At 47.7% G+C, this 16048-nt stretch overlaps 1 protein-coding gene across 4 annotated transcripts in view; it reads left to right on the forward strand.

The window, feature by feature from the left end:
• APBA1 (amyloid beta precursor protein binding family A member 1) overlaps positions 1 to 16048 on the forward strand; it is a 265234-nt gene that overhangs the window by 235672 nt on the left and 13514 nt on the right. For all 4 annotated transcript variants that reach the window (XM_055272323.2, XM_055272322.1, XM_055272326.1 and 1 more), the window contains 4 exons: positions 110 to 196; positions 808 to 993; positions 4935 to 5114; positions 7502 to 7714. In XM_055272323.2, coding sequence (XP_055128298.1) covers positions 110 to 196; positions 808 to 993; positions 4935 to 5114; positions 7502 to 7714 — 666 coding nt within the window. The remainder of the gene's footprint in view (positions 1 to 109; positions 197 to 807; positions 994 to 4934; positions 5115 to 7501; positions 7715 to 16048) is intronic.

The following is a 16048-nucleotide window of genomic DNA, read 5'->3' on the forward strand; positions in this document are numbered from 1 at the left end:
GTTCTGGTGACTGTGTCTTGGTGCCTCTGTGTGAGCTAACCTGACTCCTTCTGCATCAGGGTCAGGGTAGTGTGGTCAAACTTTCTCTTGGTGCATTTTTTCTTCTCAGGCTCCTGAAGGCGAATCTCAGCCAATGACTGAAGTGGATCTCTTCATTTCTACCCAGAGAATCAAAGTGCTGAACGCCGACACGCAGGTATCAGCTGGCTTCCACCTTTCCCAGGGTGAAGCTTAATGGCATCGTAACTCAGAGATGCGTGTGTCTGTAGAGCAGCTGTCCCCAGATTCTGGGCCCCAGTGAGCTAGAAGGTGGTGTTCACAGTGCCTGCTGCTGGGTGGGGTTTGGGATTGCTTTCTTAAAGCCCAAAAACGCCCCTAAGACATGGATGATGTTTAGCATTTTCAGAAATTTTAATCAGAGAATTCATTAATGTGAACAAATTCGTCTTTTAAGAAATTGTGTTTAAAATCTCTCTTACATTCACGCACACAGAAACAGCCGTGCCATTTTGATTTTTGTGTCTTTTTTTTTTAAAACTTCCCCACAAGAGATTCTACTGTTTGGAATTTCTTATTTCTTTTCACCTGCCACAGATCATTTCCTGCTCTTGATTAGCCAAGGGAAATGCCCTCAGGCCTGGGTGGGTATCCGTTGGGTATCCACTGATCCCTCAGCATAGGCTTTGCAGTGAGTCCTGGAGCCCGCCTTGCATGTGAACCATACTTGACTGGCTGTAGGGTGGCAGGCGCTCTCTTAGGTCATTAGATGCTGAGCTGGACTTACCCGCCCTCTCCTCCTGCCTCCAGGAGACAATGATGGACCACCCTCTGAGGACCATTTCCTACATTGCGGACATTGGGAACATCGTTGTGCTGATGGCCCGCCGGCGGATGCCTCGCTCCAACTCCCAGGAGAACGTGGAAGCGTCCCACCCATCCCAGGATGGGAAAAGGCAGTACAAGATGATCTGCCACGTCTTCGAGTCTGAGGATGTAAGCGTTGCTTCCTTTGATCTCCTTCTGGGTTGGGTTCTCTTGACTTCTCAGAACCTGATTCAGTTTAATTCATCACACATGAAGCATGTATTTATTGTGCACGTACTGTGTGTCAGGCACTGTTCCAGCACTAGAGATACAAGGCTAAATAAAACAGGGTACTCATCGCAAGGGCTGAAAGGAGACAAAATCAATAGGTAAATATACTTAATGTAAAATTGGGTAGTGGGGAGTGCTCCACAGACAAATAAAACAGGGTCAGGGGATGGAGGGACAGGGGCTATATCAGGTAGGGTGATCAACAAAGCCCTCACTTGAGGAGATGACCTTGGAGCAGAGACCTGAATAAAGTGAGAATGAGGAAGGAGCAAATGCGAAGGCCCTGAGGCAGGGGCTAGCTGCGTTTCCCTTTGAGGAAGGGAAAGGAGGCCGAGCTATTAGAGACTTTGGGATGAGGTGAAGAGTAGGAAGAATTTGGCACCCCCTGTAGGGGTTTGAGCAGGTCTGTCCAAGCATGAGGGTATTTTGGGAGGACAGTTCTTTGTGGTCCAGGACCATCCTCTGGGCTACAGGAAAGTTAGCATCCCTGTCCCTCCCCAGCAAACAGCAGGAGCACTGCCCACCCCAGTCCTTAGGAAAACCCGCTCCTTTTCCTGGCACAAAGCCAGTGGTTCCTAAGCTCCATTTCTCTGGGTGATGCAGTCAACAGAGAAAATTTGTTTACAACAGAAGCCATTCTATCATTTGGCCTACTTTCAGGCTTGTAACCCAAGCTGCTAGTGAGGCCACCAGGCTGCAAATTGCATTAGCACCTGAGCTGCTCCTAGGTGCTCCCCTACCTCTCCCTGCCATCCTGGGCCTCAGCAGGCCTCAGAAGCTGCCCCCCAGGGGAGGCCAGAGCCCCATAGTAATTTTTAATAGCAGAAAACTCACCCAACCACTGAGGGCCATTGCTTTTGACTGTGCTCATTTTTCCTCCTGACACAGAGGAATAGGCTCTGTTTCTCACATGGAGCACGGAGTCCTGATCTGGGAAGAGAAGATGGCGTCTGGTAGCCTTGGTTCCTTCAAAGAGGCCCTTCTTCTCCAGTACAGCATTCGTCTAGCTGCAGAAATTGCCTTCCTCTGGGAAGTTAGTTGTCAGCAGCCATCCTGCTTTTTTCTCCGGGGAACCAGAGCTGTCGTGGCTGTGGGCACAGAGAGGAGGAGACGCTGACACTTACTGTCACCATCTTTATTGGTCATGTTCTCTAGAAAGCAGCCACAGGACAAGGTCACTGGGAGGACAGAGAGCTTGAAATACCTCTGCCTGCCATTCTCCCTACTGTCCCTGTAAAGCTGAGGCCAACATGCAAACGGGGAAAATGAGTTTTAGGAGGTTCTCAGAAAGTTCCAAAAGAGGGAAAATTTGGACTTGTAAGCCTCCTGTGTCCTGCAGGCCAGCGAAAAGATGGAGTTACAGGGATCGAGGATCACTGTAGGCCCCACTGCTACCTCCATCTGGCTGGAGCTCATAGGGAGGGGTTTCTTCTCCTTGGGGTACCCTTGGATCCATCAGGGAAGAAAGGAAAGATTGGAGAAGCAAGAGGTAGGCAAGAGTGGACCTGGGAATCTTACCCCTTTGCTTTCACTAGAGCAGGGCCAGAGTGTGCTGGCTCCAGAACTGGGCAAGCTGAGCTTGAGTCCTTCCTCATCCAAGCTGTGCAGCCACTAAGCCTCAAGTTCCTCTTCTGCAGGACGATAGTACCTCCCTCACCAGGCTGCTGTGGCACTCTCATAGATATTGCAGTTAAAGCTTGATGTGTGGCACATGGCTAGTGGTCCATAAATCTCAGTAGCCAGTGTATTCACCAGGGGCATCCACTAATGATGATCAGGAAGTCTATTGGTCACATTCCCAGGTATATATTTTTCAGTTTGTCTACGTGTACCTCTCTGATGCCAAAAGCAATGCCTTACTCCTTCCAGTTTTACAATAGGTAGACGGTGGTAGTTCTTGATGTGATTTGTAAAGTCATCAGATTCTCACAGAAAAGTTAAGTATTTCTTTTCCCATAGCCAGCCACAGGGAAAGTTCCCATTTTGCTGTTAATAAGGTGCTTTTACCAACATTTAGGAAAGGTGGGTAAAGAGGAGTGGAGGTTAGAATTGTGTTTTTAAAGCACTGCTCTAGAGATTTTCTGGTTTGGCTTTGTTTTTCTGCCCATCAGAATTTCACAGAGAAGCCGTCCGGTGTGGTGGGCAGGAGGATGAGCTCTGGATTCAGCCCCCAGCCCCTTCTCAGGAAGTGTGCAGTTTAACCCCTCAACCTCCATATCCTGGTCTACCCAATGGGGACACTAATATAGATCCATAGTTCCAAAGTCGAGAAAGCTCTGAGAAACAAAAGGGATTTTTGAAGTCAGGTGGCTGATAAACCTGCCTTGCCTGCCAGGAGGCCGTTTATAGGATTTGTCCAGCTTACCATGAATCTTACAGATTTTGCCACAGAAATGTTGCTGTGCTCTGTGTACTTCCCCAGACCCTAAAGGGGGTTATGGCGCAATGTACAGTATTTGCACCCTGCTACCTTTCTAAAATTGGAAAAGTTTTGAATTCTGAAGCAGAGCCTCTGGCATTCCAAGTGAAGGATTGTGGACCAGTCATACTAATAGCTGTCATAGAATTGATATGCAGATTCAGTGATGGTCCTTGTATAGCATTTACTTTTCATAGCATATACCTTGTATAGCATTTACTGCAGCATAGCCACATGAGAAGTGCTCAGTTGCTCTTGGCTGTCTGGATTAATAATGTTGCTTGATTAATGCAGGGAAAAGCTATCAAAACCCAGTGTAGAAGCCAGTGCCACCTCCTGCAAGCTGTGTGACCTTGAGAGGTTCCTTTGTGTCTCTGGGCCTCCATCTCCTCAACTGGAAAATGCAGGGTTGGACCAGTCAGAGTTCTCAACTCTGTTAGACCCAACACTCTCTTTCTACAATAAATATTTTATTAATGACCCATTACTATCCTGAAATGAAATTAATAGCTAATATAACCTCCTCTATTGAAAAATCTTTCCCAGAATAATCAAATTGTGGCCATAAATATAATATAAAGGAAAGCAAACCAAAATAAAACCATATTACAATACGTATTAATAAATGCTCTGGCGCAACCATTCTGAAAGGCATAATGAGTTAGTCAGATGCTTATATCTACTTGATTAAGCTTGGATTTAGGAGAACACAGTGTGCAGTGAGATATCGTAAACTTTCCAGTTGACATTTCAAATTGAGGGCTAAATAATATGTAGGTATCTACAAGCACATGCAGAATCACCATGCACAACAGCACACGTGCAAGTTGATAGGGATGTGATTTATCGGCAACACAGATATCACAGCGGCACTGATGTTGATGATTTTCCAAAGTCATGAAGTTTCCTCTTGGTGAAGTACTGAATTAAGCAAAATAACATCTTCTCTCAATTCACACGGTATTATTCTTGAAATGTTCGATGTGTATTGGAGCCACACAAAGTCTTTGTGTTTATGTATAAATTGGAGTTGAATCCTGGACTCAGGTAACTGTAAACAAGTATTGCATACACATGAATGTCCAGTGGGATCTGTGAAGATGGTGCAGGGTATAGAATGACTCATCACTGTATCGAGCTGTTTTTTGCATTGCAGGATATTCAGCATCTCTGACTCCTGTCTGCTGAATGCCAGTAGCTCTCTTATGATCATTGTCATAATCAAAAACATCCCCAGTCTTTCTGAAAATTGCCCCTGGTGGGCACTGGTAGCCCCACGTAGAACCACTGGCCCAGCAGGCGTGATGTCTAGGGCTTCCTCAGACTCCAGGAGGGCCATTGTTCACGTGGGAAGTGCGCTAGGCCGCTCACCAGGTGCACTGCCCTGCTGACCATCTTTCCTCTCTGGCTGCTGTTCCAGGCTCAGCTGATTGCACAGTCCATCGGACAGGCATTTAGCGTGGCATACCAGGAATTCCTCAGGGCCAATGGGATTAACCCCGAAGATCTCAGCCAGAAGGAGTATAGTGACCTGCTCAATACCCAGGACATGTACAACGATGACCTGATCCACTTCTCCAAGTCGGAAAACTGTAAAGATGTGGGTACTTTCCTGAAGCTGTTCTCCAGGCTGGGTCAGCTGGGCAGGGGCTTGGAAAGGGGGGCACCCTGCCGCGGAAGTGAAGGGAGATCAAGAGTGAGGAGTGCTGTATTGGCGGGACATCATGAAGTTGCTAACCCCCATCTCTCGCTCCCCACTCTGGGGCCCTGTCATGAAATGCCATTGTGGACAGGTATAAACAGAGAGGCAGCACATCCTCTGCTCCTGGTCATCCTGAGCTAAGTTTTGGGTGGGTCCCAGAGGCAGATAGGACCTGAACTCTGCCTGTACAAACCCTGCAATCTAGGTAAGGGCACTGAAAAAGTTAAATGATGGTGCCAGGTACAGGCACTAATCAAAGCCAACTACACTTGCACAAACAGAGAAGATCTCAAGTTTCAGACAAGAGATGCTGTGCTTCTCTGGGAATGGCCTGTGGCTTCAAACTGAGCTATTCAGGAATGCCTGTAGGAAGATGAGCCTATCCAAGCTGGTCTGGTGATCTGAGGATTGTAGGGGCAAGCCAAGGGTGGGGGTCTGTGGAATGGTTGGAAGCCTGGAGGTCAGAAAGCTCCACATTTGTCTAGAGAATGAGGAAGTACAGTTTGGCTAGAGCAGGAGGTAGGCACAGGAAAGGAGATAGATGGGCCTGAGATCTGGGTCAGAACTGGAGGGCCTGCAAGTCCAGCTGAGGGGTTTGGACTTGATCCCACAGGTAAGAAGAAATTTTAATGAGAAACTGATCATTTGATCCACTGGGGTCTGTCAGGTGTCTTAGGTCAGATTCCCCAGAGGCAGAGCCTGAGGCAGGGATTCTTGTCACAGAGGTTTGTTGGGTGAGTGCCTCAGAACAGAAGGGATGTGGGAAGCTTGGTGGTGGGACACCAAGTAAGGGTGTGGTCTCCTGGACATGAGCTTCCTTCTGTCCCAGAGGGAAGCTCCATGACACAGATTGCAGGACAGATTTGTCTTACCTTGGAGCAAGAGAGCTGGCAAGCCTTTGTACCCCATGCCGGTCATTGGCCAAGGCTGGACAGGGGGTATATGAATTTGCTAGGGCTGCTGTCACAAAGTACCATGGACTGGGTGGCTTCAAGAACAGAAACCTATTGTCTCACAGACCTTGTGGCCAGAAGTCCAAAAGGAAGGTGTTGGTAGCATTGGTTCCCTCTGAGGGCCATGAGAGAAGAATCTGTTCCAAGCCTCTCTCTTTGGCTTGTGGATGGCTGTCTTCACCCTGTGTCTTCACATCATCCTTTCTCTGTGCATGTCTCTATGTCCAAATTTCCTCTTCCTTTTTTGATAACCATGACAGATAACCATTCCTCTTCTTACATAAGGACACAAGTAATATTGGATTAGAGCCCATATTAATCACCTCATTTAAAATTGGTTACCTCTGTTAAGACCTTATCTCCAAATAAAGTCACAATCTAAGTCAAAGGCACTGGGGGTTGGTAATTCAACATACAAATTTTGGGGGGACACAATTCAACCTTAACAGAATGTGTCTCCCTTTCAGCTAAGGACAGTTCTCTAGAGAAGGGGCTGACTGTAAGCTTCAGCAGCTGGGGGAAGCAGACACTAACCTGTGAAAGGGACTTTTTCAAGCCCTCCAAATATACACATACACACTCTTTGTTGGATGCTTCCAAGAGGTGCAGTACCTTTTAGTGGCATCTCTGCAGGCCTCCCCAGAGTGCAAGTATCCAACATCAACCCCTGTCTTCTCTGCCCTGCCAGTGAAGGTTGTGAAAAGTCTATGTATCCAGGATATGCACTTCCTGTGTGCACACCTAACCTTTTGGTTTTGATAACTTCAGCATCACTTTTTTTTCTTTTTTCTCAACTTTCTCCTTGCAGAGAAGTGTTTCTGTGTGTTTATTTAACTCAAGAAACTTAAATGTCAGAGTGAATTGGGGAAGCACTGTGGGAGGGGGAACCTGCACTTGGAATTTGAAAAGCTATTTGTAGAAACCGTAACACACCACCCACCCACAGAGCCTCTTCCCCTGCCACTGAGGACAGGACTGAAGAAATTAAAAAAAACTGGTGGTCCTCATGGTTGTGTGCTGAGGCAAGTTTGCTTATGTGAAACAAGAGTGATGAAGAAATTTAAAAAAAACTGGTGGTCCTCATGGTTGTGTGCTGAGGCAAGTTTGCTTATGTGAAATAAGAGTGAATTACAAAAGAGTGTAGACCTGTGTGAATTCATTTCTTAAAAACTCCAAATATGCGGAATGCTGAGAAGACAGGAACTCATCTGGGTTGGTGTCCCCAGAGAAGTGTCTTTCTTTAGGCGAGACAGGAATGGGGGAGAGGCTTTGATTTCTAGCTACCCCAGATGGTCGCTGATGCAGGCTTTCTAAATGTTTTTCTCCTTCCAGGTTTTCATAGAGAAGCAGAAAGGAGAAATCCTAGGTGTGGTGATTGTGGAGTCTGGCTGGGGATCCATCCTCCCTACCGTGATCATTGCCAACATGATGCATGGTGGCCCTGCAGAGAAATCTGGGAAGCTGAATATCGGTGACCAGATCATGTCCATTAATGGCACCAGCCTGGTAGGCCTGCCTCTGTCCACCTGCCAGAGCATTATTAAGGTATCTGAATATGGGGAAAATCAGCTGCTGTGGTAAACCTCAAGTGATATGAAGTGTGACCCCCATCCAGTCATTAATGTATATGAACATATTCAAGTGTCAGGCACCAAGGAAGACAAACACAAAAGCCGTGGATTTGCACTCAGGAAGCTTACCATCAAGTTACCATTTACAGATTCTTCCCTGAAATCAATTTAGATCAGGGGAAGTGTATTTGGTTCACATTACACTACTTTCTGATAGCAGCATGTCCATCACAGGCATCACTAGTCAATCACAGCACTCTCCCACTAAGCCCAGACTCAGCCTCAACAGAAATGGCCTCAGCTTGGGAATCCAGACAGTCACTTATAGTCAGCCAGATACACTTGGCATGATTTACCATCCCTGTCAAAAATGTCAGAAATGCTTCAAATCTGAGAGCGCTTTTTCCTTCCCAGTGGCCCTGACTATGATGCAGGTGAGTTTGTCCTCCCTCAGACCCCGGGTAAAGCAACTCACATGTGCTCGTTGCCAGGAGGAGGAAACTCTCCTGCAGTCCATGGAAGCTTTTTCATACCTGAGCATACTCCCTGCTCAACCTCAACTGATGCTTATAAAGCTAAGAAGAGCTACTTAAAAGAAAATTAAATGTGAATACTTGAGACGAAATGAGATTTTCTTTAGACATGAAGCATTCATGTGGGGTTTTTTGAGCACATTGGGACTTGCTGAATGCATGGCCAGTGTGACTGGGATGTTCCTCCTCCATGACGGCATCTGTAGACCCCAGTAGCTCTGCACCAAGCGCTGCGGTACTGTAGGTAGACTGAGATTCCACAACTTTTTTTGGGGTCCTGCAGGGATTTCCTGAAAGACTTAGCTAGAATATAGCTGTGTGCGTATGTGCATGTGTGAGAGGGAGGGAGAAGGAAGAGGATTAATTCATGCAAATAGTCATTGTGAGCAAAAGAAAAATCACAAAGCCAGCATCCTCAGCTGAGGGGGTGGGGGTGGGAGGTGAAGGTGAGTGTATAGGACACACGGATGGTGCCTTTTTGTTTTTAATGAAATGGATTAAATTCTAATTTCACATAAGATAATCACATCTGGAAAGAAATAGTCCTCTTTGGTCTCCTTTAATTTCTTTTTCTTATATCTTATACTTAAATTCTACCTCTTGCTTAATACACATTGAAAATAAGATTAGAGAATCAACTTTGAACATGGATATTCATTCAGACAGGTTTAATTGGGCCTCTGTGAGGCACTGAGCCACGCTCTGAGGAAGCTGGCTTGACAGTATGCATGTGGAGGATAATTAGAGACGTACAAGGTCTCTGCGGCCAACATAAAGGTGAGAGGTTACAAGTGATTAGATGGACCATTTTATGCAATTTTAAAGTTGACCTTGAAGGAGTAAAACCTAGGTAGGTAGCAGAAAGGGCAGTGGCCTTTGGAAGTTTCTGCTTGAATTGATGGACACGGGCCGATGTTGAGTCAGGGAGAGATGGGGTCTGAGCCTGGCCCGGAAAGGCTGGTCTGGTTTTGCTGTGATCGTGTGGAGACGCAAGCGGGGGGTGGGGCTGGGGAGGCAGGCCCACCAGTCACTCCTGCCAGTGAGCAAGTTGCTTATTAAACACCTTGGGTGCATGCATGAGAACTGCTGAGGGGCTGTGGGACCCAGGGCCCCCATGGACACAGTCCCTGCTCCCCGGGGAGCTTGGTCGGTTTGAGGAGAAGTGAAAGGACTTATGGCTCGCAGTGCTCAGTGCTGTGTGTCTGTGCTCTGGGTGCTCTGAGTGCTGTGTGCTCTGAGAATATGTGTGGACTGACTTGCTGAGCCTTCAGGGCAGCATTCTGTGGGCAGGTACTATTGTTGTTGTACCCATTATACAAGCTAGGAAGCTGAGGCACAGCAAGATGATATAATCATCCATGGTCATACAGCCTCCAATACAGAGTCATCCCAGGGAGGGTGTCAGGTGAAATGCTAGGCCCAAGGCCAGACCCTGGGGCAGTACTTCTCAGCCAGGGGTGATCTTACATCCCCCAAAATGTATGGAGACTGGGTTGTCACGGAGGAGAAGGTGCTGCCAGCATCCAGTGGGTAGAGGCCAAGGATGCTGTCAAACATCCTACAATGCACAGTACAGCCCCACAGCACAGAGTTATCCAGCCCCAAATGTAGGTAGTGCTGAGGTTGAGAAACTCTGCCTGCGTGGTGTAGGAGTTCAGATGCAAGAGAGGGAAATCGATGAGAGAGGGAAGCTGGTTAGGGACAGTTTGTGGGGAATTGGTCTGAGTCTAGAAGGGTTGGGGAGGAGGAGAGGGGATGGGGGGGTCAAGTATTGAATATTTGTGTTCCCTCCAAATACATATTGAAACCCTAATCCCAATGCGATGTTATTAGAGGTGGGGCCTTTAGGAAGTGATTAGCATGAGGATGGAGCCCTCATGGTTGGGATTAGTGCCCTTAAAAAAGGGACCCCAGCGAGCTCTCTTCTGCTATGTGAAGATACTAGAAGTTGGCCATCTCCAACTCGGAAGGGGCCCTTGCCAGAACCGGACAGTGCTAGTACACTGATCTCGGACTTCCAGCCTCCAGAACTGTGAGGGATAAATGCCTGTTGTTTATAAGCCACCTAGTCTGTGGTACTTTGTCATGGCAGACTAAGAACAGACTCAGACAAGGGGAGGACTTAAGTAAAGGTGGGGATGGGGCATGGGCAGGAACAAGCCGGCCTTCCTGAGGCCCTCAAGACTCTAGCTCATGGCCTGGAATCACCTCCTTTCCTCCTCAGGGCAGCCCACAAGGGGGACAGCAGATGCTAGGTGCACACATGGGCCATCAGAGACTCTAAAGGCACAGGAGACTTGCCCAGGGCCCCCAGCTGGCCAGTGAGTCCTCACCCTCCTATGCATCCCTCCCTCATCTGCGTGGGGACCAGAGGAGGCAAGCAGTGAGACTATGAGGGCAGCCTGACTCCCTCTGCAGCTGCTGTGGGATCACAGCATCAAGGTGGAAGCAAAGCTTGCTGGAGTACAGACAGAGCTCTGTCTGTACAGTTTCCTAAGAGGAAATGGTTTGAGGAGCTGAACTTTGATGTCTATAAACGTAATCTCTATAGAACCAGAAAATTAAAAGGCCGAGTGGTGATGAAAGAGATGTAACTGATGAAGATGAAGAATAAGAAAAGCAGTGCTTTCGTGGCCACCCGTAGTGAAGAAGTACTTAGCAGGGCAGACCCCGATTAGAGCACGGCTGAACTTCCTCCCTGCCACAGTGCGCCGCTTGTTGAATGGGGAAATGTGATGGTCCATCCGTGGACTACCCTGGCTGGTGGGAGGTGTAACCACTGATAACAGCCAGAATCACCAGTACCAAATACAGACTGACATCAGTGGGTTGTATCACCTTTTTAAAATTCTCTAGAAAACACACCCCTTTTTGCCTGCACCTGGACAGATGTGTGCACTGCCCTACCCCCACCCCTCGGGCCACTGCAGAGCAGTGTCTGGGCCACTTCAAGGCTGTGTTCAAATTTGTTGCAGTGTATGTCCATGCTCTTTGCAGTGACTTTGACAAGCAACTCCCATCCTGATGAATCAGTGCTTCTCAAACTGATTGGAATCACCTGGGGCTCTTGTTAGACTGCAGGTCTGATTCAGCAGGTATAGGGTGGGATTCTGCATTTTTGGCAGGCTTCATGGCGGGGATGGCATCACCAGTCTGCAGGCCACACTTTCAGGAACAGGGATCCAAAGTGTGCATTCTGCATCTGGCCACTTCAATACATTTTCCCCCAGGTTACAGGAAATAGATTTCTAGAGTAGAATTATAGGTATTGACTTGCCTTACTCTTCCTACCTCTTATTTTTTGGGTCATAATTAATTCCCAAGGCATAATTATTGGTGGGTGGAACATCTTATAACAGGCTGCCTCTTTCTGTGCCTTTGCCTCTGTGGTCCTGCCCTCTGGGTTTTTGCTCTGTTTTAGAAGAGTGCACAGCTTCACTTGCTTCCCCAGGAGCATCATGGTTCTGCTCTCCTGTTGCTATAGAGACCATTCTGGCTTCTCTTTTCTCTCTTCGCCTCTCTTCTCTGGCCTTCCCCTCCCACCAGATTTCTTAATTTGCTGTACCGTTCCACTGTTGTCATGGGGACCAAATGACCCTTTATTTAATTGGCACCTCCAATAAAATGGCAGCTCAGAAATCCAAGTTAATGGGACCCAACATGAAACATTGATTAGGAACAGCAGAGCAAATGCATGGTCTCGTTATTTCAAATTGCTATTTCTCTAAGCTTCATCTTACAACACATTTTCCCCAATCTAATCTAGAAAATCTTTCACTGAGGGACAGATCAGGCATCTCAAATCAATTCACAGAGAAGGAAAGAACCCACCAGAGCAATGTGAATTTTTTAGGCAACATTGAGAAAATAGAGTCATTCTCTTGCTTTTTGGTATGTTGGGTAACATTTTCTGTATCACACAAGCATACCTAAATAATCTCAGTGGTTAATAGGTGTAAACATTTAAAGCAGGTGGCTTTGCCTGAAGGGTTGAGATTCCAACAACATGCTCCTGTCTTAATCATTCATCTCTCTCCTTTCCCACAAATTCCTGGTCTCCTGGTGTGTAATTAGACAGAAAAGGGTGAAGAGACTCAAGCCCCCTCTGGGCTCAGAGCCCTGTGCTTAGTACTGATAATCTCTCTTATCCAGCCCCGGAGAGGGTGCGCTTCCCTGAATCTCCAGTGCCTAACACATTTCTTGGCACATGACGAGTGATTCGTAAATATTTATTGATTAGGTGGATGGAAAGGAGGAAGCACTCAAAGCAGATAAAAATATCTGCATGAATGTCTGAGCTGCTCTCCACCGTACCTCCCAGCCCCACAAAAGAAGCCCACTTTAAATTTTAGGAAGAGGTTTAAGCATAATGGTTGAGATTTGGTGTTGCAGGCAAAGGCATTTAGGAATAAACACATTAAAGGGGGTGCAATCACTGAAATTAGAACTGCGAGAGACATTGGTGAGCTTCACCATTTGTTGTGAAGATGAGGAAATTGAGGTGGGAGAGGGGCGAGCAAAGGGCTTCAGATCCCACTGCTTGGGGTAGCAGAAACAAAACTTGAGTCAGGTTTTCTGACACCACGAGAGTCCTCTTCACCAGGCTGTGCTGGTCCTGTTGATAGGAGCAGAAGGCCAGAGCATCTTCTTTTGTCGATGGGGACAATGGGACCTTCTGCATATGGAAGGCCTGGATCCTTCATAGATGTTCATTTCCCCAGGGAGAATCACACTCATTCCATTGCTGTGCTTTGGAATCATTTCCCTAACCAGAGCAGTTCCCTGGAGATGTTCCAAAACCACCAGGAGATGCCACATGAATGTGAATGCCAAGTCGCATGGTACATCGAGGCCACAAGCTGAGTGACAGCCATGGGGAGGCTCAAGTCCTGCAGAAAGCAGAGGAATTCAGAGCACGGGGGGAGCAGATGCTGATGGCGGGGAAATTGAGTTCCATCAAAATTCACACATTAGGAGCACAACCTACAACCAAAAGTCAGTGGGGAAGCCAGGGGGTAGGGGATTATGAGGACCACGAACCCCGAAAAACTCTTGCCACGTAGGAAAATGAACTAAATAGATGGCCCCAATTCAAGGCTGGAATTTGGGGACACAGATTTGTTCTGTGGCTGACCCTGTCGTCTTTGTGGAGCAAGCCTTATTCACAAAAGACATACCCCTCTCCGGTTGTGTATATGGGGCATTATGGTGTAGAAATACTGTGCGTTTTGAATGCGGACAGACCTAGGATTGAATCTTGCTGTGTGTGAATGTGAGTGAGTCATTTAATCTCTCTGAGCCCCAGTTTCCTCTTCTATAATATCGAAATAATTATGGCCACCATATTAAACGAGACAGCTCCTGTCCTTTCCAGGTCAATGCCAGGCAACAGTGAGTGTTCAATGACAGGTAGTTACAGTCATTTTGGTTCAATTAGTTTCATCATCAGGGTGGGTTTTGATGCAGCAGTGATCTTAGGGGTGTTCCTGCATGACACAGACATGCAGATGGCTGACCAGGGGTCAGCTGTATAGTGACTGGGCAAACAAAATTTCCCACAAGATGTCACCCTCACCCCACCCTTGCCAGCGCCTGCTCTCACTGAGCACACTGGCTGCAGGTGTGACTAGTAAATTGACATCTTTGGGTGTAATCATCCATGGAGAAATTAAGCCAACCTGGATGCAGATGAGGCCATTCATTGTTCTGCAGTAGTAGTCCACACCAGTTGTTCGCAAAATTGAGCATGCACCTGAATCATCTGGGAGACTTGTCATCCACAGATTCCTGGGTCCCACCCCTAGGTTTTCTGATTCAGTGGGGCTTGGGTAGAGCCCAGAATTTGCACTTCTAAAAAGTGGCCAGGGGCTGCTGCTGCTGCTGTGTGGGGTTTAAGAGTCATTGGTATACACTTGCTGGCCAAGGATAGTAAAGCTGGATAACCAGAGGCAAAATAGCCCCTACCTCTCCCCCAATCTAAAGCATATCCTGTAACTCAGATACAAAAGGAGTGTAGGTCATTTCTGCCACTCCAAGAAGCACTCTTGCTACAGATTCTGTTTGTAGTGAAGTTGTCTAACACCAGTTTCACGCCTCTGCCAGGCAGGGTGCCTGAGCAGGGATACATAGTTCCAGTCCTGACCCCACAGAGCCCTTGGACAAAGCAATCTGTGTCTGTGTCTTCATCTTTAAAATGTGAAATGTAAGTCCTGACCTCGCACTGAAAAAGATTTGGTAGACTGGTCAAGGAGTGACAGCGGTAGTGGCTGTGGAATTTACAGAATTCTATTTATAGAATAAGAGGCAGATGATCACCCTTCATGCATACTTTTCTTGGATTTGACACTTCTTTACAGGTTCTCTTTCCACTTCACTCGTAGAGGGCGCAAACTGGACCCACTTGTGAACTGAGCAGGTGCTGTCTCTAGGCAATACCGTGGGCTTAGATAGAACAGAGCTTGCCTTTTTCCTGAGTCCCTCCTCATTCCCTGGTAGCTGTTCTCTCCTGGAGGAAAAGTTACCCACCTCTCCTCCCACCCACCCCACAGTTCCCTTTGGAGGAGTGGGCCTGGAGCTGACCTTGAGCAGTTTCCCAGGCAGCTGGCCTTGTAGATGGGAGTCCAGTTGGGCAGGTGCTTCCCACTGAGGGCTCTGACCCCCGCTGCCTCAGCTCTTGTAGCAGGGCCAGGGGCTGCAGGGCCTGCAGCTACAGCAGTGTGGTCTGTTTACCCCAGCATGCAAACATGATTCTCCTGCATACCATGACTTGAAAGGGGTGGGAAGGCACCTGCTATCAGCCATTCCTTCTCCTCCATCTGGCAATGAGGAGTTTGTTGAGGCATAGCAGGCACCCTGGGGAGACTAGAAGATGGACATTTGTTTCAGGGCTGAGATCCTTTTGCCTGACATCCTCCTCTAGGGTGAAGCTGACAAGTCAGTGGTCGGGCCTGCAGGAGCAAACCTTCCCACCGCCCAATTGAGGGCAAGTGTAGCTTTGTGATGGTTTTCTAAAGATGCATCTGAGCACACCAGGGCTTCTGTCACTGCTGTGAGTCTGATCAGGGGACAGGAGAAGGAGCCTGAGCTCAGCTCAGACCACACAGAGGTGGAAGCTTTCTACATAGTCTCTGAAACTAGTCCCTTTTTATAGTCAAAGATCAGCTTTCCCTCTACGCCCCATTTTAATTTAGAGGGAGAGGTGTGTCATCAGGGATCATGAAACAACAGTCTGCAAGTCGTATTTCTTCCCCTTCCTTCTCCATCAACACCCATCTTGCAACCTTCCCCATTCTCCCAAGGAGGCACACACTGATTGGAGTCCCCAGTTGCTGTGGGAATGTTGACAGCTATAAAATCTCTAACTGGCAGAAAGAAGGGGAAAGAGGAGCATCAGAGACCAGAGAAGAGAGCCATGATGAATCAGGCCAGTTGCTGTGAATTAGATGTCCTTTGTTAGAAGAGGAGTCATTGCTAGAGTTTGCCTTTCAGAAGAAAAGTCCATTTCCCACTCATGTTTCTCCTGGCTGGGGGAAATAGTGTGCCTCCTTCATCTTTGAAGCCAAAAAGGACATCTGACACTTCCTCATAGTTGCACAAGTACTTTGATGAGATCCCTTGAACTTCCACTTCCCAAAAGGAAGGCATTGCCCACAGGAACCCCATCTGTGCAAGGGTTGAGAGGGTTCCATCTGCACCATGTGGCATCTTAGCCTTGGGTAGGTGAAGCCGAGCAGTGACTGTATGTACCAGCCTGGGCACCGGAGGCCTGCAGTACC

The sequence above is a fragment of the Symphalangus syndactylus genome, chromosome 3 (assembly GCF_028878055.3).
Source record: "Symphalangus syndactylus isolate Jambi chromosome 3, NHGRI_mSymSyn1-v2.1_pri, whole genome shotgun sequence".
Classification (NCBI taxonomy): Eukaryota; Metazoa; Chordata; class Mammalia; order Primates; family Hylobatidae; genus Symphalangus; species Symphalangus syndactylus.